We start from the raw sequence: 24811 nt of genomic DNA on the forward strand, positions 1-24811 counted from the left end.
AACTATTTTGTATAGTGTTATGGGCCCAGCTCGTCATTAGATGACTGGTATAATATATATTTTTTAGTCCTTAAAACATGAAAAGGAATAAATCTTAAAAATATTTAAGGACAACAAAATATTAAACCCTGTACAAAGTGAATTTGAGTTTAATTCAATTCTATAAAATTAATTTGTAAGGTGAATATTATCTTTTACTTATATACACTAATTAGGTTTTTGTCATTAGTTAATATGAAATCTTCAACACACCTTCTCATCTTTAGAAATAAATAATTAGTTGATGTGAAGTTTATAGGACTAAACATTTGTGAGTGATTCTATAATGGACCAATAATAAGTAACCTCATAGGTTCAACAATAATTATTAAAATAAGCTTTGATATCATATAAGAAAAAAAATTTGAACCTAACTCAATATTATAAAATTGACTTGATGAGAAATATCTCTTAGTTATATACACCAGTGGTTTGGAAATTTCAACGCCCCTCAAATTGATTAATGACTATTCAAACACAATAATAACATTTAGAAAAATGAAAAGTGTGAGCTATATAAATCGGAAACTGAATAAATTTCGATTATGATTGATGATAGTATATGAGATGCGTAACTATTTCAGTGTGAGCCACGCACTAGAAGCAAAGAACATCACACGTGCAATCACGACAACAGAACCCCGACATTGACAATTAGGCAAAAAGATTAACACTAATGACGGAAAATCGGTAACAGTTTGGAACTGACACTAGCAATGATTAATGTCGGGGACTATGGGATTTTATACAAGGTTAAATTATAGGTTAAACATGATTAGAAGCACACAAATACACCTGGAAATTTAAATAAAAGGATGGTTATTTGGTTAATATGTATGTATTATGGGATTTCCAATTGACTTTTTGCATTTTTTATGATAACCATATATTCCATTTGGGTGCAACTTTGGGACCTTCAATTTTTAGGGACATACTCCGACATCAACATGTGTTAATAATAACTCTCTCTCTCACACACACACATTTCCCACATCAAACACTTGATGAGAAGTAATTTCTAATTCATTTGAGCCTAGTAGTTCTTGGATCACATTCTTCTTACTCTCTTTACAGCCTAGTAGCTTATCGTGCTCTATTGACAAAATAGTACCATAATAATGGGTTTGGAAAGTGGTTTACCTTTAATAATTCAATCCAGATCAACTTTTTATAATATCCCATGATCCAAATAAACACACGTTACTGGGCACAGGACACATGCAGCAGAGTTGAGATACTACCTCTACTACATGTGACTAAAGGAAGGGCTGGTTGACATGCCATGATAACTGCATGTTTCGGTTTATCTGAGACCATTGCTTTTGAGTTTTGTGTTAGCTTTTTTTATATAGAGTGTCTACAATAATCTTATAGGACCCAATTCTGTTGAAGCTGATGATGATTATTATCAAAATAAAACTCTTCTAAATATTTAAACTAAAATAACTCTTCTAATTGAATCACATGCTCGGTAATGCTTTGCATAAAATATTTGTATACAGATATTTAATAAGATTTAATTGTTTTACAAGGTCATTTTATTTGTTAATATAATGCAACGATAAGATAACATCTTATTAAATATGAAAATATGAATATTTTATATTAACAGTGAATATCAATTAAACTTCTTTTTATGAAATTAAACGTTATATATCATAAAAGTCGCCCATTTATGAATTGACTTAGTTTTTGACCTTGGTGATAGGCAGTGGGCATGCGTAAAATGTATTAACATTACCGGTGATGGGTACCTGGACACATCTTAGGCCCAATGGGCTTAATGGGCCATTTTTTATGCACTGGCATTATTGAAATAACTAGGTTCAAAATAACCCAAAACGCACACACACACGCACAGAGAAAATCATTACTGTATCATTTTGGAAAAGAAAAAACAAAGACATATATATTGATGAATGATGACGGCAGAAGATAATTTTGTTTGATATATTAACAATTTTGAGTTCCATTTATTCTTTTAACTTTATAAAATATGTTGTTTTTTCATGCATTTATGTAAAGATTGTTTGAATTAATTTACTTTAGTGATTTGTTTGTAATGAGTTGATAATACATGGTGCTTAATGTAATTTAATAAATTCATTAAATCTCAAATTAATATACGTATAAAGGAAAGATCTACTATCTTATGATTATGAATGGTTAATTCTTCTTTTTACTTTATTATTTTTGTTTAGCCTATGAGTCCATATGATTTGCTAAATAATAAGGGAAACCACAATGTAATTTATATTTGTTTTAAAAATAGTTATTGAACGCAGCAAGACGAAGCCATAGTGGGAGTGCATGACAAAATTTGCACTCTGAATTAGATTTTCAGAAATGCAATGGGATTCTTATGAGTGTGGTAATGTGGGTAATAACTCCCAATGAGTGGTAGTTTGGGATTCTTATGTTGTTTTGTGATATTCGCCTAAAAAATTCTAATAATCTGAAATTTTAATATCCAGTGACATTTCATCAAAAGAGTGAACAGACGTGAAATAAAATTTTCTTGCAAGTATTTTAGTTAATCAAGCATATCAACCTTGCATTAAGAATTGAAGATACTTATATAAAAGGTTTTATTAATGAAATTAATTAAAATATACTAATAATATAAATTTGTTAATACTTAATAAATTATCACATATTAGCAAGATTATTATTTTTATTATAATTACTTTAAAAACCATAAATAGAAAAATTATCAGAAATAACCATAAAATATATTATTAACATAAATATTATATATTACTTTGAATATTTTTTCTTTTTAATTCATAAAATGTAATATTGCATTAACCATATTAAAATAAAAATAAATGAAATAAAAAAGACTTAATTATAAATAAAATATTTAATTGAATCTCTCAATTATTAAAAAAATTTACTTAATTATTAAAAAGTTAAACCAGATATTTCAATTATTTAAAAATACTATAATTATATTATTTTTGTCCATTTCATTAGTTTGACCAATAAAAGTTATATTGAGAATCACATATACAATTTTTTTTTTGTACGTAAAGTATATTAAAAATTAATATAAAAATATTTATTTTCATCCATCAAACTAATATGATTGACGAAAAAGCGCACAATTAAAATGATATTAAAATAATTATTGGAGGATGTAATTAAACAGACCCAATTAAATACTTATAATTAAGAGATCATTATGTAATTAATTAAGCTGATGAAAAAATAAACAATTAGATACCACAGGGGAAGAAGACACGTCTTTTCGGGTCCTTCTTTCGCAGAAAAAGCGATGATTGATTGCTTCTCTCTCCACAATTCTTGCGTACTCTTCTCTTCTCTTCCCCACCAAACTAAACCTTTTCTCAGGTAAGGTTATTATCAACGATTCCCTTCTTCTTCTTCTTCGTGTCCTTTATTCACGCAAATCTAATGAGATTCATCTTCACCGCTTCAATTTGACCTTTGCGTGATTTCGGTTTGACTGGGTCGTTTCTCGAGTTTTCGCTTTGACCCATTTATCTGGTTGATCTTCTTCAGTGTAGAATTTTCAGAATTTGAGGTATGGGGAGGCTGTTTGTGACCCATCTGGAGGGGCAGATCTATACCTGCAAACACTGCCGCACCCACCTCGCTCTCTATGAAGACATCGTTTCCAAGGTTTGGTTTTATTTTGTTCCCTTCCCTCAACGCTTTCATCATACTATTGTTAATTTATCTGTTGCATGATGACTTTGTGCACTAATGTGATTTTAAATACTCTGTCCATAAATTTTTGACAGTGCAAATTCATCTTTTAGTTGCTATTTATTTGTTATTTATCCTCCCTCGGTTCAATTTTAGGATTTTGTTCTTCTTTTCCCAATTGCTTGGTCGTAACATAAACATAATCTGCTAATTGCTTTAACACCTTTGAAATGCTTATTGCTTCCTATATGAATATATAAGACAACTTATAAGTCTTAATTTATGAGCCTTCACTTAATAAAGCTTTTAGGAGAGTTGGTCATTGATGTGAGTATCAGAGTCTCTGCGACCAAGCAATCAACAGTTTAATCCTTCAATGAATTGCATGCTTGTTAACAATTATTTTTGTAAATGGACTGAATTGCTAAGATCCTGTAAATCATGAAGATATTTGTTGTGTTCTGTATTTTTGTTTATATTTTGTAATAGTAAATGGATTGGAGTGCTTAGGGAGGTGAATTTTCGTTGCTGGTTTAACTCTGAATAATTAACTCTATGCTGTATGTTCTTAAATATTTACTTTGCTAAAGAACAGAGGGAGGAAGTATATAATTTTTTGGTTGTATCATGTCTGTACGCACAGTGGAGAAAGATGTCCTCTATATAATTGGCTAACCACTTTTGTATAGCTGGTTGGTGTATTTCACAGAGAAGCTGTGAAAAGCCAAGCTATTCATATTTTGATTCTTTCATACTTTTGTAATTCAAAGATGTGTGAATAAAGTATAAGCGGCAGAGTTTTTGGCTTCCTTGCTTCTTTACACACAGAAGTGCTCTCACGAATAGCATTGTTGCTCCTCTTTGAATTTGAACCCACTTTGTTATGTTGGTTAGAGAAAATTGGTTGTGTTAAGTAGTGTCAATTGACCAAAGTATCAGTTACGTCATTGTCTTCATTTTGCATCTTCATGTGTAGGAACATGTTGCCTTTGGGCTTTGGCTGACTTTGTTACATATTCACTCATTTTTGGTTGCTCAGATGTTTCTTTTAATTCTGTTACTAGTGGTTCATGATGGAAGTCCATTTGGATTGATTACTAAGTGCTTCTTATCTAGGCTACCTGACAGATGGCCAGTTGGCCAAACGGGGATCTCATCTTTCATATAAGATTTATATATTGATAGTGTTAACTGTTAAGCTTTTCCAAAATTTAGTCCTTTTCCTTTATCATTGCTTTTGCAGTGATTTTTAGTTGGAACTGAGTCACCTGGCAATTCTTTATTGGCCTTTCCTTAAATATATATTCTGACTACCGTTTTTTCTTGTGCTGTTTTATTCAGGCTTTCCACAGCAGACATGGGAGAGCTTATCTCTTCAGTAAGGTGTAAGTTATCCTTGATTTTAGATTTTGGAACCCTATCATTATGTGATTACTATAAACAAAAACTAAGATAAATGTTCTCTTTTGGTATTTTTATGATTGTATCTGGACTATCAGTGATAATACATAGGAATATAGTTGCTTGCCCCTTATATTGTCTAAAGCTGAGACAGAAAAATAAAAATAAAGGAGAAATTAATGACATTTTATTTGTCCAAGAACTTGTTTGAGGATATATATTGTAGTCCTTGTTTTATGCATGTCCATCATGAATCCATTCGTGCTTGTATTTATGACTTGGCAATAGAAATCATATGAGTGTGCCTCAAAGCTACATAACAAGAACAATGCATAATTGCCGCCACTCTCATCATCTGACATTTAGGTGATTGTGTAACTTGTAACCAAAGAAAGTATCATGCAGAAGAGTTTTGTTTGTTATTCATGGCTTCATGTCTCTGGATGTCTAATGCTCTGGTCACGTTATGTTTCACATTTGGTTCTGTTCATGGGTGCAGTTAATATATTTGATTCTTTTACAGCGTGAATGTTACTACTGGAGAAAATGAGGACAGACAGATGGCCACTGGGATGCATACTGTGGCTGACATTTTCTGTGTGGGCTGTGGATCAATTGTGGGTTGGAAATATGTAAGATTTGTAACAGTGCTTCAAGAGTATGATTTTGTCTGTTTGTATATAGAATTAATCAGTTACCATATTGGCTTCTTTCAGGAGACTGCTCATGAAAAAAGCCAGAAGTACAAGGAAGGAAAATCTGTAATTGAACGGTCAGTAGTAATGTTGTGTGAGAAAACATTGTTAATATAATGTGAAGCTATTTTGAGAGACAAGTATATGGTGATTAAACGTGTTTTTTACTTTTGGCCAGGTACAAGGTGTCAGGTCCTGATGGCAATAACAATAATAATTATTGGGTCGGCAATGAAGCACATGTTGGTGGAAGTGATGCAGATGATGCTTAGTCATCTGCCTTTGACAATTCAATTGTACATTCTTTAATCCCCCTTCTTCTGTTGTTCAATACATCTGCGTTTTGCCCAAAAGACAATTTAAATACATTTTATTGTTAATTCTGATGTAAAAAAACTAATGTTAAAACTTCTAATCAATGCTGTTTATCTAGTTGTATTATTGATCTTCATTGGCTTGTGGTGTCAAACTGAAGCACTTATGGGGTATTTGGAAGCTTTTCTAAAGAACTTATTTGAACTTGTCTAAATCATATAGGGAAATGATAATTGTCCACCCCATTTTGGAGTGGTTTGGGGGTAGAGGGAGGAGAGAGATAGAGAGAAAAAGAAAAAGTAGAGTGAGAAAATGATAGAAGGTTTGTTTATTTAAGCTTATTTTTCTTAAAAGTGTTTTTTTATAAATAAAATGTTAAATTGTAATTTTGATGTCTTTATAATTCCTAATTTATGATTTTTGATTTTCTTATTTTTTTTCTCTTGTGATTTTGTTTTCTTTCTTTAAAAAAAATCACAATTTTTATCCAATTCTCAATTTTGTATGTTTTCTTTCTTATTTTTTTGTCCAATTGAAGTCTAGATTTAACATATTCACTTAAGATATCATAAAAAATAATTGAATTAAAATATAATAATAAAAGAAATAAATGTATATAAAATTAAAGATTGAATCAAAATTATAAAATTTTTAAAATAAGAGAATTGTGGGAAAAATAGGGGTCAAAATTAGAAATTATTGAAATTTAAATTACAATTTAACCTAAATCAAATAAATAATTTTTTAAAAAAGTATTTGTCTAGACTGTGTTTTTGAAGAATTTTTTTTTTAAAAAAGAAAATTCTATCTCTTTTTTCTCCTTTTTTTTTAAAAAAAATGGAGTAAAAGTGAGTTACAGGGAGTGAAATGTATAAATATCATTGCTCAATCATGTAAATGTTCAAATTAAAAATTGAAGGTGTTTGGTTAAACTTATGAATGTGATTCATAAATTTTATGTTGTGATTTATTAAAATAATCTTGTTAAACTAAGTTTTTATGAGGCAAGCTTTCATATAAAAAAGGCTAATTGAAAAGCATCAAACCACTCTTTGCCTCATTTTGCGGTTATTCTCTATTCCGAGTTCTTTTCAAGTGGAATCTGGTTGGATATAAGGGTGATAGTGATACCCTAGTGAATGATAATCAGTACTATAAGCAACGTGTTTCTTGTATTATTTTTTAAATTGCATGGAATCAATATAATATTCCCTCCGTTTCAAAATACATGTTCATTTTTGAGAAATTGCGGTAACCAAGGACAGGCTAATTTGACACAAAAGTTCCTATTTTACCCTTGTCCTTTATTTTCTCCATTTTATATTTATTTATCCCACCTCATAATTACTCCCAATACCAAAATTAATTAAAGTTAATCAAATTACAATACCAATACATACTGGCAATACCAATACTACTAAATGGCATTATTTTTGCTTCGGTATTAAAAAATTCAATTGGCATAGTTCGGTTATCAAAGTTTTTTAAAACTCAATTGAAAAAACTTCCCTCCATTATTAATTATTGTGAACAAAAAACTAGAATCCAATTAATTAGTAGGCAAGGGCAAAATAGTCAAAATGCATCCTTAAACTATCAAATGGACATGTATTTTGAAACAAAAAATTTCTCCAAAATGGACATGTATTTTGAAACGGAGGGAGTACTTTTAAGAATTAATTCGATTGTAAAAAAATCAAGAATTCTTAAGTAAATTAAGTAATCCTGGATAATGACATAATTAGATATGAGTAACGAGAGTGTCGAATCAACCAAATTCTGATACCTATTAGAGCCTCGTTAATTGAGCAATTGAAGATAAGCACTAGTTGCTTAAACACGTAATTAATGCTTGTATTTTTGTCATCCAAATTAACTACTCTAATGACACAACCTATTATATTATATGCAATGGTTCGTGATTGATAAGTTATTCCCGCTAAAACTGCTCTTTATAATTGCCAAAAGGCTTGGCTGGCTTTGACTAATAACTAACTTGGCGCCTAAATTTCTCAAGTCATTTATTTAATTCTGCCTAAATTTTCCACATCATTTATAAATTCTGTACTCTCTCTCTCTCTCTCTTGGTTCCTTCCTTTAAAATAGCAATGCTTTAACTTTTTTTATGAATAAAAAAATAAAATTAGTTACCAAATGAAGGCGTTAACTACAAGGAAGTACTATTGCTAAAGATCTTTTGGAAGTGAGAATGGAATGAACATCTTATATATGACGTCTGCATTGAATTTATACATCAAAGAAGATTTTGTTTGGTTTAGAGATGAGAAATAAAAAAATATATATATAAGAAATGTGAGTTCTACGTAATAAAATACAAAATTTTCTTGGGAATATTATTTCTATCTTTCATACTAAACACAACTTAATAAGAAACTCCAAATAATTTGAAAATATTTAGTTTGTTTTCTATGTTTAGTTTTTAGTTAATAAATATTAATTAGTATCACATTAATTAAAAAATTAATTTTTTACTGAGATGTATAAAATTGTATTATACAGTAATTTTTTTAGGTTATTCTATGTTTTTATACACTAATATTTTTTTCCTTTTAGTTTTTTAATCAATGCTCACCCTTTTAATCGATAACTATAATTTTGTCCCCTGCTATGTGTATTTGGATTAGATTCGTGATAAAAAAAATCAATTAATTTTTTATGGTAAAGATAAAACAACAAATAATTATTCTTATTTTTTTATGGTGTTATCGTAATTTTGTGAAATAAAATTTATATTTGTATGTTATCTAAATAAGCTAAGTCTCTTACTTAGTTATCCCTTATGGGAAGAAGCCATACGGGGAAGAGGATGATTATTCACGGCAGAAAAAGCAAGAATTGAAGAACTGCTTTGGGGTGTGGGGGGTTGCATGAATCATGAGTGCATAGTTGTGAAGTCACCACCATTGGCAAAAGATTCAAAAAGAGAAACAGAGAGATATTTTTGTGTATATATATAAAAAAAAAAAGAGGGCATTAGGGTGATTACTCACCCAACCATCCAATCCATCAACCATGTAACGTAGGCTTTAAGTGATAGAAATTAAAAAACAGCACCACCTTCTCTCCCTCCATCTTCAAACTTGCCTTTTATTACCTCTCAATGTCACGCCCTTCTCTTCACTCTCAGTCTCTCCAACATTCTCCAATCCCAATGCTCCTTCTCCTTGCCTTCTCATTCCACTTAACCCGACCACACCGCACCACTTTGTTTTTTCCGCAATAGTTTCCAACCAAAGCCCCTTTTATTTAATTCAGCCCTTTTTTTTCTTCAATTTATTTGATTTCTATTTTTGGTTATTCGGTTGGTGCGCGGTTGTTGATGTGAAACGATGGAGCTGAGTTAGGTTCTTCTTCTTCTCGTCGTTTGGGGCTTTTCTTCTTCTTCATCGCTCCATCGATCCATCCCTAATCGTTCGTTCCTTGCGATGAATCGGAGCTTCAGAGCGGTGGAATTGCAAATGCAAGACGCGTTTAATCAGAGGCGGCACCAATTGGCGGCTCTCAGGTCCTCCTCTCCGCGCGTCATGGACAGGGACGACGAGCTCGCTTTGTTCCTTGAAATGCGGAACCGCGAGAAGGAGCGCAACGATCTCCTGCTCCGCGCAGCAGAGGATTTCGACGCTGCAGCACCATTAGGTATCAATGCTTTTTTTTTCATTTTTGTGATGTCAGTTTTGTTAATTTTATTAGTGCGAAGAACTGCGGAATGATTGTGTCTTTTGCACGGTTTGAGGTGTGTTGTTATGTGTTTTTTGTGTTGCAGGCTCTGATCCGGGAAATTCTCCCTTGTTTAACGTTCCGCCGGCTGCGTCGGCTCCGGCGAGGAAGACCGGTGCTGATGATTTTCTCAATTCGGAAAATGATAAGAATGACTATGACTGGTATATTCTGTTTACCTTTCTAACTTTTTTGTAATGCTTAGCCTTCATTTTTATTGTAATTAGTTTAGTGCAATGATGGAGTTTTTGAGTTTTTTAATTTATTTCTTTTTTGTGTTGGATAAGAATGAGTTAGCATTTTACACTTGATATTAGCTCAAATTTGTGGAGTAATTGAGCTGCTCTAAAATCCAAATCCTACACATGATGCAATTGTAATAATATCACTTCAACTTTGAAGCAGTAACTGTCATTTGCAATTACTAATATGAAATGGACAATTGAGTTAGATTTTTGAAAAAAATATGAAAATGCGGGAGGACTGTCTAGAATGAGTTGTGAGTTAGACAGATGAGATTATAATTGAAATTTTATGGTGGATTAAGTGCCCTTATTTGATTGCATTTTCACACAAACATTTGTTAATTCAGTCTCTCCCTTAACAAAATCTAAACAAACATTTGGTAAAATTTGATGAGAGCATCAGAAACACAGCGTGAATTACTTTGGTATTTTGGCATCTGTGGCCAGAGTATTTGACATTGTTCCCTGATCTCACATAATAAAGAGGAAAAAAAAAAAGAAAATTAAGAGACATCTGGTCATTTGCCTCAACATATTATTATGAATTTAAATTCAACAATTGTGAATGGATGTGTTTCCGTTATTCCTTATTGTTTCATGGGTGCATGTAGGTACTACGTAGCACTCTTTGTCATTGGCCTGTAAGACCTTAATCTTATCTCAGCAAGTTAGAATCCAAAGCTTATTCCTTAAATAAGGGGGCCAAGGATATTGTGTATTATTTCCCTAGAATATGATATGATATGCTAATAATTAACACTCATGCTGTCTCTGATCTATTATATGCTAAGGAAGTTTTTGTCTATTACACCTGATCTTTGACAGTTGGCACTAGACGGGGGTTGAGGAGTAATTGTAGTTCTCAGTGGTTGAATCATGAATAGATATCAGCAATACATCCATGGGACTTGGGAAAGTTATGTGATATGGACCCAGGCACTAAGCTATTCAGAACTCGGGTTTTAGCATAAGAGTTAAGACTTCTCTAAATAAGCTTAATTGTGAAGTGTAGTATGGGTATAGTGTTCTCAAACTATTAAGCGTCTGTTTAAGCTTAAAAAAGATGAGCCCCCACCCCCAAATGGCTACAATTTTAGCTTTTGAGGAAAAAAGTAAAGCTTTTTCCGAGGCTTTTGGTTTTCTTTTTTTAAAAATTTATGCAATTATTACATATTTTTAAGCTTTTTTAAAATTAAAATGCATTTTTTAAAAAAGAAACACAAATAAACAGTTCCTAGAATTTAAAAGTGGATAGCCTTTGTGCCTTACAAACAAGCTATTTTTTCCATAACCAGAAGTCTAAAAGATGATGACTATTAGATTTATTGTAAAACTGAAGCCTGGTGGCTAGTTCCTCTTGTTCCCTGGCTTAAAAAAGCCAAATTGTTAGAAATCACAGGTCCTTCCATCTGCATTCAGCAATCAGCACAAGTTCATAATGCCTCGTAATTAATTTGGCAATGTATTCAACTTAACAATTTATTTTCTATATAATTATCCCTATTGTCATTTTTATTAATCTCATTCTTATTATGCATCTTCTCCTGAAATCATTGACTTTAACTAAGTTCTTGCATAGAACCTTTATGTGTGTGAAGCATGAACTAATGAGAAACGAATTAGCAAACAGTCAAACACTAATATCCAGACATAGCTTTTCATTATTAAAGATAGCGTGGTATCTTTGGCGGCCTGAGCAGAATGATTATTGTTCCAATTGGGGCTTAGCATTTTTTTTCTTTTCAGGCTTCTAACCCCACCTGGGACTCCCCTTTTCCCTTCTTTGGAGATGGAAACATCAAAAACTGTTATGAGCCAGCTTGGGGCTCCAACTGTCCGTCCCACACCATTAAAAGCTCGAGTAAGCAATTTCATTGAATGTTTTGGATTATGTCAATTATATTATCATTTTATGGTAATTGGCAGATGTTGTCTTTGGCATCTGGTTTTAATTCGTTAATGAAATTGTACATCTCCTTGTAAACTCCTGGTTTTGATGAAAGTCCATTTGTTAGCAATATCATTATTATTCATTATGCATGATGAACTTAAGCAGTTGAGGAATTGGTTGAGTTATTGCATAATTTCAGTTTCAGATGCCTTATTACAAGTAGCTAATTTGCATACACGGCCCTGCATGTTTTCCCAACTTTCAGTGACATGCTTTGATTAAATTATTTGTTAATAAAAGGATCACTGCTTCAAGTATAGAAGTTATTAAAAGATCCTCTCTTGTTCTTTTGCATTGTTCTGTTGTAATTTCTTTATGTGTCTTAGGCTCTTCTAGTCCTACTTCCCTAGACCAATTCTTGATGAATAACTTTCATCGTTTTGGTAGAAGTAAAGAGGCTAAATTTTGTGGTAATTTGCAATCTATACTACATTCCAACACGTCAAACAAGAGAGGTATCTGAGCTTCATAGTCTATTTGGTACGAAGCACGTGGCCTTTTTAAAGGGGTTTCGCTATTAGATATGCTGAGGGGTTGGGGAGCTCTGCTACTAAGATTTTCTTTTTCCTTGTTTGTTTTCTGTTTTGTTCCTTGTTTAGGAGGATTCCTTATCCCCATAAATTTCTTTTATCAAAACAAAAACTATGCACTGAGATTTGTAGGTTTCACTGAGTAAATTGAGAATATTAGTTTTGAGCTTTTTGCAATTTATAGTGATAAAATCATAAAAGTGATGCTCTGCATCTATTTGTTAGTTCCAAACTCCTAAGTAATGCATGATTGGTGCTTAACATATGGTTCATAATAGTATGATTTTGTTTTTCTTTCTTGCTAATGGTCAGAAAATAATTTTTCATGTATTTGTTTCCTTGTGGTTGTAGTTTGCAAATTCTCCATTAGAAGATACTGGGAGGAGCAACTTCGTATCTAAACAACCAGCCTCCTCCCCTGGGTTGACCTCTTCAGGTGGTGGAATTAGGAGGCCCTCATCAGCCGGGAATCTGTCAGAACTTACTGGAAGGAGCAACTCAGTAATTAAACAACGAGCCTCCTCCCCTGGGTTGACCTCTTCAGGTGGTGGAATTAGGAGGCCCTCATCATCAGAGAATCTGTCAGAACATAGTGGAAGGAGCAATTTAGTATCTAAACAATCAGCCTCCTCCCCTGGGTTGACCTCTTCAGGTGGTGTAACTAGGAGGCACTCATCATCAGGGAATATTGGGTCACGATCTACAACTCCTGCTGGACGTTCTACATTGACCACAGTTTCAAAATCACCTAGACCTTCAACACCTACCGCAGTTTCAAAATCAGCCAGACCTTCAACACCTACTTCTCAGACAACCACACCTTCAATGAGGACAACCGTAGGTTCCACCAAGACCTCGGTTTCCTCAGCCAAGCCCATGGTTTCTGCTCCTAAGACTTCAGTTTCTGTCACTAAAACTACTACAATATCTGCAGCTAAAACAACAATTACATCTAGATCCTCTACACCTTTGTCAAGATCTAATGCAAGATCTTCTACACCGACAACCAAGCCTACCTTACCTGCATCCAGACCTACATCAAGGGCATCAACCCCAGCTCGCCGACCGTCAACACCACCTAATGTACCCACTGTATCTTCTCCTTCAGTTAAGACTTCTTCAGTCTCCAAGTCAGCTCCTGTGATATCAAGGCAGCCAGTACCATCCCGTGGCACTTCACCAACTGTGAAATCAAGACAATGGAAGCCATCGGAGATGCCTGGCTTTTCACTTGATGCTCCACCCAATTTGAGGACAACGCTTCCAGAAAGGTCACTGTCAACAACTAGGGGGAGGCCTGGAGCACCTAATCTACGGTCCTCATCTGTTGAGCCTGCTTCTAATGGTAGACCAAGGCGGCAATCATGCTCTCCTTCAAGAGGACGTTCCTCCAATGGCATTTCTCGTCCAACTGGAAGCTCTATGCCAGCAGTTAATCGTGCATACTCCAAGGCAAATGACAATGTTAGTCCTGTTGTAATGGGCACCAAAATGGTTGAGAGGGTAATAAATATGCGAAAACTAGCTCCACCAAGGCTGGATGACAAGAACTCTTTCCATAATCTTTCTGGCAAGTCATCTTCATCTCCAGATAGCTCGGGTTTCGGAAGATCACTCTCAAAGAAATCCTTGGATATGGCTATTAGGCATATGGTATGCATCTTCTGCACATTTTCTGCATTTGTTCTACCAATTGAGGATAAACTTGTAATGCAACTTCATCTCAAACGCTACTCTGGATATAAAAAAAAAAAACTATTAAATGCTACGTTAGTTTGTTCCATTTCTGGATGCATAATGTTTTGAGGTTATTTAGCTATTCGAGAGTTTCTCATTTAGAGCCTTCATCTCATTTCATGGCTTTTATCAACAATCAAATTAATTAGAACTGATTAAATTATATTTTTCGTCCTAATAAATTTAACTTTCTCTTTGAACAGGATATAAGGCGAAGGGCTCCAGGCGATTTACGGCCATCACTGATGACAAAAATTCCAGCTTCTTCAATGTATAGTGTGAGGTCTGGGCTTCAGCGTAGCCGAACTGGTAGTATCTCCGGCTCTCCTCATGCTACTAGCAGTAATGCTAGTTCTGAAGTGAGTGTAAACCAAAATGGTCTTTGTTTAGATAATAGTGAAATAGATGATGATATTGTCAGCGTGAGAAGTGGTCAATCTTCTGCCAGCGTGCGGGGTAGGTAAACGATTCTCACATTGAGGAATCCTTTACCTACATTTTAATGGCACAACCATTCATATCCTGAGTTTCAGCCATATTGGATTTTTGTATGGAGCTAACCAAGCTTCAATTTATGTAAAGTTTACTGGGAGTGATATCACCTTGTGGGATGGTAGTTGTAATTTTAGATAGATAAGCTATATGCTGAAATTGTAATACTCCTTTTTTTTTTTTCAAGTGGTGTTATTTCATACGAAAACTGTAGAAATGGTGTGGCATTGTATTTTTTAGAAATGCTAGCAACATGCGATTTGGCACTTTTTAGCACATCTTTTTTTTAATATCTGGGTGACATATTTAACCTCGACCTGCTATTTACAAAATTTCACCTCAACTTCTCTCAGGGACTTGCATTAATCAACCTAATTTTCATCCACAAGCATTTTAAAAAAGTATATTGTACAGAATTGAATTTGTTTAATGAATGTTAAGTAGTTTTAAAATTTTGTAAAAACTTGTGAGTTGATTTACTTAATAAGAACTTTAAATTTTTTAATAAGAATATATAAAAAGAATTGTTGAGGAGAGAAGCTTCATTAAGAATTATTTTCTGATATGTGGACTATTCTTACAATATATATATATATATATATATATATATATATATATATATATATATATATATATATATATCAGATACATATATATTTAAATTTAGTTTAATTTTACACATTTAATTAAAAGTAATAATTTTAGGACAATTGTTGTAGGGTATTAATATCCTCGTAACGTGTAATCAGCCCTTAAACTTTCAGTTTGTTTGGTTACGGATCCTCAATGTGGTTTTCCACGTCCAATTGGAAGCTACATGTTGCTTTCACATCCTTTACTCATAAGACGTGATTTTTCGGTTCCGTAACGAGTTTCCAAACACGCATTTTATTTTGGTTTCAATTTTTTTCTTTCTAAAAGAACTTTTCTAATAATTTTCTCATTAAATTTTGATGGTGACTCATTAAGTTCATTATTTATAAATTATTACTTTAAGTACTGAAGTAAAAAAATATTATAAAATGCTTTTAAAATCTTATCTATAATATATACTCCTAAGGGAGTAGTTAATATATTATATGAATCTAAGTAAAGCTAGATAATATAAGTAGGTGGAGTCTAATCTATTTGGTTGAATATGATATAAGTTATTATAAATCCTTTAATCATTACATTTGATTTTTATGAATAGAAAAACAAGTTATAATACATGGGTAATATAACATAATCTTATATAGTTTTTTAATAGTAATTCATTGTTGATATAATTTTTAAAAGACTTAAATATGTTTTTATTTTTAATATATAATCGAATTTTGTATTTGATCTCTAATAATTTTTTTTTTGCATTTGTTTTTTAATATTTGATTTTTTTTTTAAATTTTTATCATTATTTAAATTGTAACATATCTATTAAATAATTGATAACGTGATTTGACTGTTCAGAAATGATTAAAATTTGTTTCACAATTAAAACCAGATTAAGGCAGAAGCTTAATCCTTACTATTGATTTTCGTATTACTCTTGAAACAGTAAAAGATGTTCCTACGCATTGATATTTCTGAAGCATTAGGACTTATCAAGTTGATATATGTGAAACTGTAGTTTTTCCTAAACAAAGCAATGCCTTGTCATTCTTTTGCCACTATGTATATTGTGTTTAATTCTTTTCATGTTTTGGTACATTACATAAATTATTCTTTGCATTAATCTTAGGATACGAAAAACTGCCATTGGATCACTTCTTCAAAGAACACTGTTTCTGGAGTTACTGTGTTAAAACTTAAAACCCCAAGAGATAGAGGGAAAGATAGAGTGTGCACTACTGTAAGTGTAGGAATGGAGAGTGTACATTATATGTATTCTGTACATTGTAAATTGTTTAACTCATATAACTTATTTAATCAACAATGGATAACAATGAAAAATATAAATAAAATTTATTAAAATATCTTATTAAGTGAAGTTATTATCATAATTTTTAACAAATTAAATGAACCCTTATTATAAAGTATATAAATGCACTCTATAAAAAAACAAATTATCATTTTAGCCCATGATAATATAGTGTTGCCACATTAATTTTTGAAACTAAAAAATTAAAAAATAAGTTATTAAGTGTAATCCATCAGTTTTATTAATCTAAAATTAAAAAAATTAAATGATAATATTAACACGTGTTTAATAGTAAATTCGAAAAGGTAAATAAAAAAACTTATTTAGAATTTTCTTAATCTTAGAAATTAATGCGATAAATATTATATTTTGAGACTAAAATTTTTTAATTACCATTTCTATTAACTTTATTAATAATTACTATTCGCTAAGAAAACCTGACTCATCAGTGTTAATGAAGTTTCCTCTCTCTCTTTTAATAATCTCCAAGACTCACTTTTAAGACTTTGTTCGGTGACTGATGATATGGTGGTCCTCGACGGACTAAAATAGTAATTTAATAAAAAAAATTATTTTTTTTTCAAAAAATTTACTTTTTATCATCTTCAAGTGATTCATAAGTACAAGTAGTTAATGTGTAAATTAAAATTAAATCATTTTAGATATTATTTAAATTTAATTATTAATAAAAACAATTTTTAATCAGATTTTTCTTACCTTTTTACCAAATTACATAACAGTCAAACTCTCATTACACGAATAGGGATTAAGACAAAAATAATAAAAGAATACTTACGAGCTAAAAAAAGAAAAAAAGTGGGGGAGAGAGAGAATCTTGTGCACACGGTAAGGGCAAAGCCAGCAACGCAATGTCGTGAGTGAGTTGGTTTTTTCTTTGGTTCTCCTGAGCTGTGTTTATTCTCTTTCTCTGCCCTCTCATCTTCGAGCTCCGATGGCGAGCCTGTGGCGCGCGGCAACCGGCATGACGGACAACGCCACCGATTACGACGGCGTCGAGTTCTGGTCGAACCCCGAGCGGACCGGCTGGCTCACCAAGCAGGGCGAGTACATCAAGACCTGGCGCCGCCGCTGGTTCGTCCTCAAGCAAGGCAAGCTCTTCTGGTTCAAGGACTCCGCCGTCACGCGTGCGTCTCGTCCACGCGGCGTGGTCCCCGTCGCCACGTGCCTCACCGTCAAAGGCGCCGAAGACATCCTCAACAAGCCCAACGCCTTCGAGCTCTCCACGCGCTCCGACACCATGTACTTCATCGCCGACTCCGAGAAGGAGAAGGAGGATTGGATCAACTCTATCGGCCGCTCCATCGTCCAGCACTCCAGATCCGTCACCGATTCCGAGATCATCGATTACGATAACAACTCCTCCAAGCGCTGACAACCACGCGCTCTCAATCCACGCGCCTCTTTCGGTGAGTTCTCCTTTTTCTTCTTTTTCCTTTTGTTTTACTATGATTGTGTATATTACTATTACTATTATATATCGATCCCGATCGTGCTCGTTCCTGTGAGGAAACTCTGTTTATGTACCTGAACTGCTATCAAATTGTAATGCTTTTTAGGGCTTTGTGGATTTTGTTTTGGATCAATCTTTTCGATTATGTTGCTTCTCACTTTCAACTATAGTTACCTGAACAGAGTGGGAGATTTTCGACGATGTAATTAAGTTTCTGGAGTTATGAGCTGAACAATTTTCTTCCAATTGGAAACGCTCGATTGTAGATTATTATAGTTTGGGTTCGGTTAAAAACTAACTTCACTCCATAAATCTAATTCAATGTCTTTGTTTTCTTGAAATTGAGTTCGTATGAGGTTTGATTATATGATTATCAGTGAAAGGTGAAGAGCGTAATTTGAGTTTCAATTGTTTAGCTATATTATTCACGAGCAAATCCCATTGCAGGGCGTTTAAATGCAGCTGTGCTCGGAAAAAGTGTGAACGCGCAAATGGTTACTTTGATCTCTTTATTCTTTTCTCTCTTAAATCGAATCGCGTGAGAATGGTTTAAGACAGAAACTGTTTGCATTTGAATCGCAATGTGGGAATTGAATTGGCGCAGACAACAATAAGCTGCATAAAACAAGTAATGGTGAATGGATCCAAACGAGAATCTTAAGGTTAACGCAACTAATTTTCGAAACAGTTGTTTCTTGAAAAACAGTTTTTGGATAAGTGCACGTAACTCCAATTCAACATCTTTTATACGAGTGGTGAATTCTGCATAACTTGCAACTCAATTTTAGCAAAATGGTCAGGATCATGAGAAGACTCCAGCGCTTGAACTTTTCCATGTCGATGCATTCAGCCGTGAAACTCTTTGATTTTTTTATTTTTGGTGAATTCATGAAACTCTTTGATGCCCCGTGTGTTTCAAGATTCAAAACCCCTTTACAGCAATTGGTCTTTCAATATGGTGAAGAGATCCTTTGTACACAGAACCAATGCTTCCAGTGCCTACTAAATTGGATAAGATCAAATTAATAAACAAATTTCATATAAATGTTTACCCAAGTATTTTGTTATCAAATACCTTGAATGGTGTGGTAGGAAAAAATCTCATGTTAAGTAATTAAATCAGAAAAATGGTGTAGTGTGGCAGGGCAGTTCTGCATAATTAGCATAGGTTGTTGCATAAAAAGTTCATTTGGAAGTTATTCTCAACCTTTTAGGTGCTTTAATGTATAGTTTGCCGAAAGATCTGTTGTAAGTGCTAAATTTGGGATGTAAATAGAATTGAAACATGGTTCAAGGGTGTCCAAACATCTAAAATGAGAACAGCCGTGTTAGAATTAAAATTATGCAGAATTGGTATGCGTTACAGCACTTAGGTATAGATTGCCCTACAATATGCTATAGGTGATCGATTATTCATATTATGTCTTTGTTATGTTTTTATAATTTTAATTTATATGTCTAATCCAAATTTGTAATATATTAGTAATAAATAAATAAAGTGGTTTTAAAGAAAGTTATAAAGTGGTTTTAAAGAAAGTTACAGCACTTAGGTATAGATTGCCCTAACATTGTACTTTGGTTTCCAAATCTGCAATTGGATTAGGAAAACATCTTTTTCCTCCGTGGCTTCAGAATGTTACAAGCACAATCTAATGGAGGCTGCATTTGCAATCAGATCAGTGATGGAGTTTGATATTAGACAAGGAAGGGATGCACCTTCTCAACTCAATGCAATGACAGTCACCGCCTTGCGGGAAATCATTCACACTAGATTGTTTGTGACTTATTGTCTATTATTTTCTCATCGCTTCCATGCGAGAGATAGGCTCATGTAGTAGTATACAAAGACTGTTACATCACTAAGGAATTGATGGAGTTCAAAGGACGGTAAATGTCAAAAAAAAAAAAAAAAAGCAAAACAAGTGATGGATGCAAGACTTGTCCAGCTTACAGGAAAACCCAGTTAATTGCTGATCCCAAAAATGGTACCTACTGGGGAAGCTTCTGTTTGATTGCTTCCAACTCCATTATCACATCTTTTATGTCCATTCGCCGAACGGGCAATTCTGCAGAACATGAAACTCCAATCCTAGCAAAGGCCACCAGACACTCCCTGATGTTGGTTTCAATGACCCTTGTTCCTTCTTTATTAATTGGCACAAGCAAACGTGAATCTACTATCTCAGTTATTTCTTCTGGAATTGTCATCTGACAGAATTTGTGTAGGCTAAGACCCTCACCAAACATGTTATCTGTTGGTCTCATTCCCGTCAGCATCTCCAACAGAAGAATTCCGTAGCTGTAGATATCTCCTTTTGGTGATACTCGTACACCTGCTCCGTATTCTGTTCCAACAACAGCAATTTAGACAAAAATGAAGCACATATCAAATACAACCACATATTGATTATAACCAAATCATTTTATAATTTAACTAGAATATACTAATGCATGTAAAAAATTTGTAAACGGTCATTCAATCATATATTTTCGTGCATAGTATACTTTTATGAGAATGAATTTGAGTGGGACAGTTGTTAAGATCAGGGTTCAAAGTGTTAAAGCTAAAGACTTTGACTTTGTACAATTTGAGAGTAAGCAATAATAAACTATGACAACAATGATCCTATCTAATCTAAATGACAATAAAGATCTCTTATAAAAACACAAAATCAACCACATAACTTGTCACAAGGTAATTTAAAAGCATAGGTAAAATATTTTAAAGGACAGAAAGAACTTTACCAGGGGGAACATATCCAATGGTTCCTTTAATTGCAGACGAACTAATCTGATCTCTGCTGGAATGTTCCGTGAGCACATGAAAGAGCCTCGCTAACCCAAAATCACCCAAGTGAGCAACAAAGTCATCATCAAGAAGAATGTTGCTTGGCTTAATATCACAGTGGACTACAGCTTGCTCAGAAACATGATGAAGATATTCCAATGCATTAGCAACATCAAGAGCAATATTTAGCAAAAGTTGAAGGTTGAGATTGAAATTTCCAGACTCGAGCTCTTCATTGCCGTGCAGCAAACTATCTAGACTCCCATTAGGCATGAACTCAAAAACTATAGCCTTGAAATCATCCCCATTATAATCAACACTTGAACAAAATGTCAGGATCTTGAGAACATTATTGTGCATGATCTTTCCTAGAGCCTTGCATTCAGCTGCGAAACTCTTTGATGCCCCAAAAGTTTCAAGGTTCAACACCTTTACAGCAACAAGACTTTCAAAATGGAGAAGAGATCCTTTATACACAGAACCAAAGCTTCCGGTACCTACTAAATTGGATGAAGAAAATCCATTGGTAGCTTCATGCAGCTCTCCATAAGAAACCTTCAAGTACATATTTTGCAGAGACTGTGATGAAGAAAATATTTTGGGCTTTTTTCTGAACAAATAGATGCTGATGAATATTATGGAACTGACCAAACCCCCTCCAACTCCAATTACAATGATGACAATGAGTTTCTTTCTAATAGACCACTTGTGTTTCTTTGACGGCAACCTAGAGCAAGTTGGGAGCTTCAGTTGAGGTATCCCCCCACAGAGATCCTTATTTCCAATGAGTGAAACTGCTGTTAAGTTATTAAAGACACCTCCTATAGGAACTTCACCATAAAGATGGTTAAAAGACAAGTTCAATGTATTCAAAAAAGTCAGATTTTGTAGTTCACCAGGGATTGTGCTCGACAAGTCATTGTTAGAAAGGTCTAGGATTTCGAGGGATCTGAAAGAGCCCAAGAACGAAGGTATGCTTCCATGGAAGTAGTTTCTCTCCAGCACGAGCTCTGTTAACATGGAACAAGTGCTAAGTTCTGGGGGAATTTCACCAGACAACTTGTTTTCATTTAAATATAATATGGAAAGGTGCTTCAAGTTTCCAAACTCTAAAGGAATGGAACCAGTGAAAGAGTTGTTGGACAAGTCAAGATTTATCAAGCCTTCTAGATTGCCAAATGTTTGATTAGGGATATCACCACTCAAGTTGTTGTCAGCAACACCAACTGACTGCATGCGGGTGCAGTATTTAAGGCTTAAAGGAATGCTTCCTTCGAGATTATTTGTGCGCAGATAAAGTTCAGACAACATAGTAAGATTGCCAATGGCGGTAGGAATATTACCAGACAAATAGTTTCCTTCCAGGGTGAATCTTACTAGATTTTTAAGCTTTCCAATTGAACCTGGAATAGTTCCCTCTAGGTAATTATCTACCATAGTGAACTCAGTTAAACCGATTAGCTTTCCAATTCCTTCAGGTATCATTCCAGATATTTGATTTTTTCCAATATCAAGCAAAGTGAGATTGGCAGAAAAGTTTCCAATAAGATCTGGCAACACACCACCAAATTGATTGCCCTCCAAAATAAGTTTGTGCAATTGAGTACAATTGGTTAATGAGGAAAGGAAATCCAAATCCTGAGCTCTCCCACTTCCAAAACTATTATAAGCAATGTGAAACCTCGTTAGTTTGTTTAAGCTTCCCAAAGTGGGAGGAATTGATCCGCTAAAACCATTTAAGGAGATATCAAACACGTGCAATCCGGTGATGTTGGATATTGAAGACGGGAAACTTCCATTGAAGTTGTTACCTCCAACCAAGAAATCTCGAAGATTTGGAAAAGCAAGTTGCATGTTTGATGGAAGAGTACCACATAACTGGTTTTTTGCGAGAACAAAAATTTGAATATTGGAAAGGTTGTAAAGGGAATCAGGGACTACTCCCGACAAATGATTTAAACCAAGATTCAACTCTTTCAAATTTGATAACCGGCCCAAAGCATGAGGTATAGTTCCTTCCAAATGATTTCGTGCAAGTGTAATATTTTGGAGGGATGAAAGATTCCCCAAGGAAGGTGTTATAGTACCAACTAGATCATTGGCACCGAGAAGCAACTTCCTAAGCTTTGTGATGGATCCAGTTCCGAACCAGGGAAGTTTTCCGGTGAGTTTATTGTACAACAAGTTAATTACCTCAAGTTTAGAGCAGTTGGTAAGGTGTATAGGAATCTGACCGTGGAGATTGTTGTGGCTCAAGTCAAGAACCTGCAACATCTTTAGTCGATCAATTTGCGTAGGAATTTGGGCATGCAAGTCGATGTTGGAAAGAATGAGCTTTCTGAGGAAGGTTAGATTTGCCAAGGATGGTCCAAGAGTACCACCCCAGTTTTGATTTTCCAAGCGCAATACTGTGACTCTCATGTGGCGGTGGCCGCATGTAACACCCTGCCACTCACACAAATGCAAAGACTCGTTCCATGATGGAAGAGCATCAAACACTCCATTGGTAAGCTTTTGCTTCAGAGCAAGTAAAGCCACCTTATCACTCTCTGCACTCAAAGAATGACCCACTGTACCTGGCATCATGGACACCATGCTTTGTGAAACAAGGCTGAGAAGAAACATGACTAAAGTTAGAGCCATTATTTTGCATAGAGCACAAATGATGTAGGATTGGGGTGGAAGCACGGAATATCTAATAAGACTCAAAAAATTAGTAGATCTTTTGTAAAACAATTGACTGCAAGTCGTTTTAAGGAGGGAATTAAAGTGAAGCCCGATGCAATCATAGTCAATTATATTAATTTTAAAGCAAGAGTTGTCATTAATAAGTTGTACATAATGGGAACACAAATTTTAAAGCAAGACTTGTTGACATCCCTTGCATTTGTTTGTTTGTTTGAACCGTGAGAGATAAACAAAAAGTTTGAGTTCTTTATTTATTTAACCGTAAAAATGCACATAAATGTCTATTAAAGATGATAAATTTTGTTTCTTTTTTATCTAATATAAATAGAATATATAATAGTTTAAAAAATATATATTTTTTATACTTTTAAATTAAATTTTTTATTTAACTGTAAAAATAAATGTAAATGTTTGTCAAAAAATATAATAACTTTTACCTAATTTTTTCATCTAACACAACATAAATAAAATATATAATAATTTTAAAAAAATAGAAGTGTTATACTTTCAAATTAAAAAAATGAAAGATATTCTTATATAAAAAAGTTAAATATCATTCATATAAAAATTGTATATAATAAATTTAAATATAAGTTGTATATAATTGTTAGGACTTTGGCAAGTGCACCAAATCGTGACAAGTAGTAAAGCTCGGAAGTCCGAGTATCGTGTCCACAGGGATTTTATTGCACTTTTCGATACCTCTCAATTTGTAAGTGGGAGTAAAGTAGTAAAGTAGAAATGAAAGTAGGAATAGTAAAGAGTGCTATTACTAAAACAATTAAGTAAAGGGAAAAACAATTGATAGAAATGCCAAGACCAGACAAACCCAATTGGCCTACGATGCATGTAAGTATGATCTTCATTATCAATGAAATGGTGTTAGTTCTACCCACATCTGTTGACTACTTGCCCCTGATGCCTCACGTTGACAAGCTTATTTTAACTACCTATCTCCCAAATGCCTTTGTGAAGATTCAATAATTAAAATGCATTAAGATTAAGTTCTAGATGTTGCTTAAATGCATGGGCAGTGAGTTATCATTCTATGCCTAGCAATGCTAACCCAATGATTCTTTTCTTTAAATGTTCTATTAGGTGTTACCCTTTCCCAAGCGATTAACCCCTAAAACTGATGCATGCATTGAATCT

General features: G+C 33.6%; 4 protein-coding genes across 9 annotated transcripts; 3 read left to right on the plus strand and 1 right to left on the minus strand.

Annotated features, from left to right (window-relative positions):
* Positions 1-3276: 3276 nt before the first annotated feature.
* On the plus strand, positions 3277-6195 carry LOC100500435 (uncharacterized). Of its 2 annotated transcripts, none has more exons than XM_014766451.3 (6): positions 3277-3398; positions 3565-3684; positions 5053-5096; positions 5636-5744; positions 5829-5884; positions 5986-6187. In XM_014766451.3, exons 2-6 carry the CDS (start codon positions 3589-3591, stop codon positions 6077-6079), a joined length of 399 nt encoding a protein of 132 aa, XP_014621937.1. In that variant the 5' UTR covers positions 3277-3398; positions 3565-3588; the 3' UTR covers positions 6080-6187. The 2 variants fall into 2 exon arrangements, with proteins under 2 accessions (XP_014621937.1, NP_001238047.1); NM_001251118.2 differs by having other exon boundaries at positions 3372-3393; positions 5986-6195.
* A 2783-nt stretch (positions 6196-8978) lies between these two features.
* Positions 8979-15067, plus strand: LOC100812772 (serine/arginine repetitive matrix protein 2). 2 transcript variants are annotated; one of them, XM_006595804.4, is made up of 5 exons: positions 8979-9779; positions 9907-10024; positions 11852-11966; positions 12938-14239; positions 14527-15067. In XM_006595804.4, the coding sequence occupies exons 1-5, from the start codon at positions 9569-9571 to the stop codon at positions 14785-14787; spliced, it is 2007 nt and encodes a 668-aa protein (XP_006595867.1). In that variant the 5' UTR covers positions 8979-9568; the 3' UTR covers positions 14788-15067. The 2 variants fall into 2 exon arrangements, with proteins under 2 accessions (XP_006595867.1, XP_006595868.1); XM_006595805.3 differs by lacking the exon at positions 8979-9779 and adding an exon at positions 10931-11078.
* Positions 15068-17510: 2443 nt separating this feature from the next.
* Positions 17511-18855, plus strand: LOC100527890 (uncharacterized). Of its 4 annotated transcripts, none has more exons than XM_006595476.4 (2): positions 17511-18139; positions 18631-18855. In XM_006595476.4, the coding sequence occupies exon 1, from the start codon at positions 17665-17667 to the stop codon at positions 18103-18105; it is 441 nt and encodes a 146-aa protein (XP_006595539.1). In that variant the 5' UTR covers positions 17511-17664; the 3' UTR covers positions 18106-18139; positions 18631-18855.
* Positions 18856-19852: 997 nt separating this feature from the next.
* On the minus strand, positions 19853-23654 carry LOC100776429 (probable LRR receptor-like serine/threonine-protein kinase At3g47570). Its single transcript, XM_006595806.4, has 2 exons — positions 20929-23654; positions 19853-20528 (listed from the first exon to the last, which is right to left on the minus strand). The coding sequence occupies exons 1-2, from the start codon at positions 23612-23614 to the stop codon at positions 20173-20175; spliced, it is 3042 nt and encodes a 1013-aa protein (XP_006595869.2). The 5' UTR covers positions 23615-23654; the 3' UTR covers positions 19853-20172.
* Positions 23655-24811: the final 1157 nt, after the last annotated feature.

The sequence above is a fragment of the Glycine max genome, chromosome 14 (assembly GCF_000004515.6).
Source record: "Glycine max cultivar Williams 82 chromosome 14, Glycine_max_v4.0, whole genome shotgun sequence".
Taxonomy (NCBI): Eukaryota; Viridiplantae; Streptophyta; class Magnoliopsida; order Fabales; family Fabaceae; genus Glycine; species Glycine max.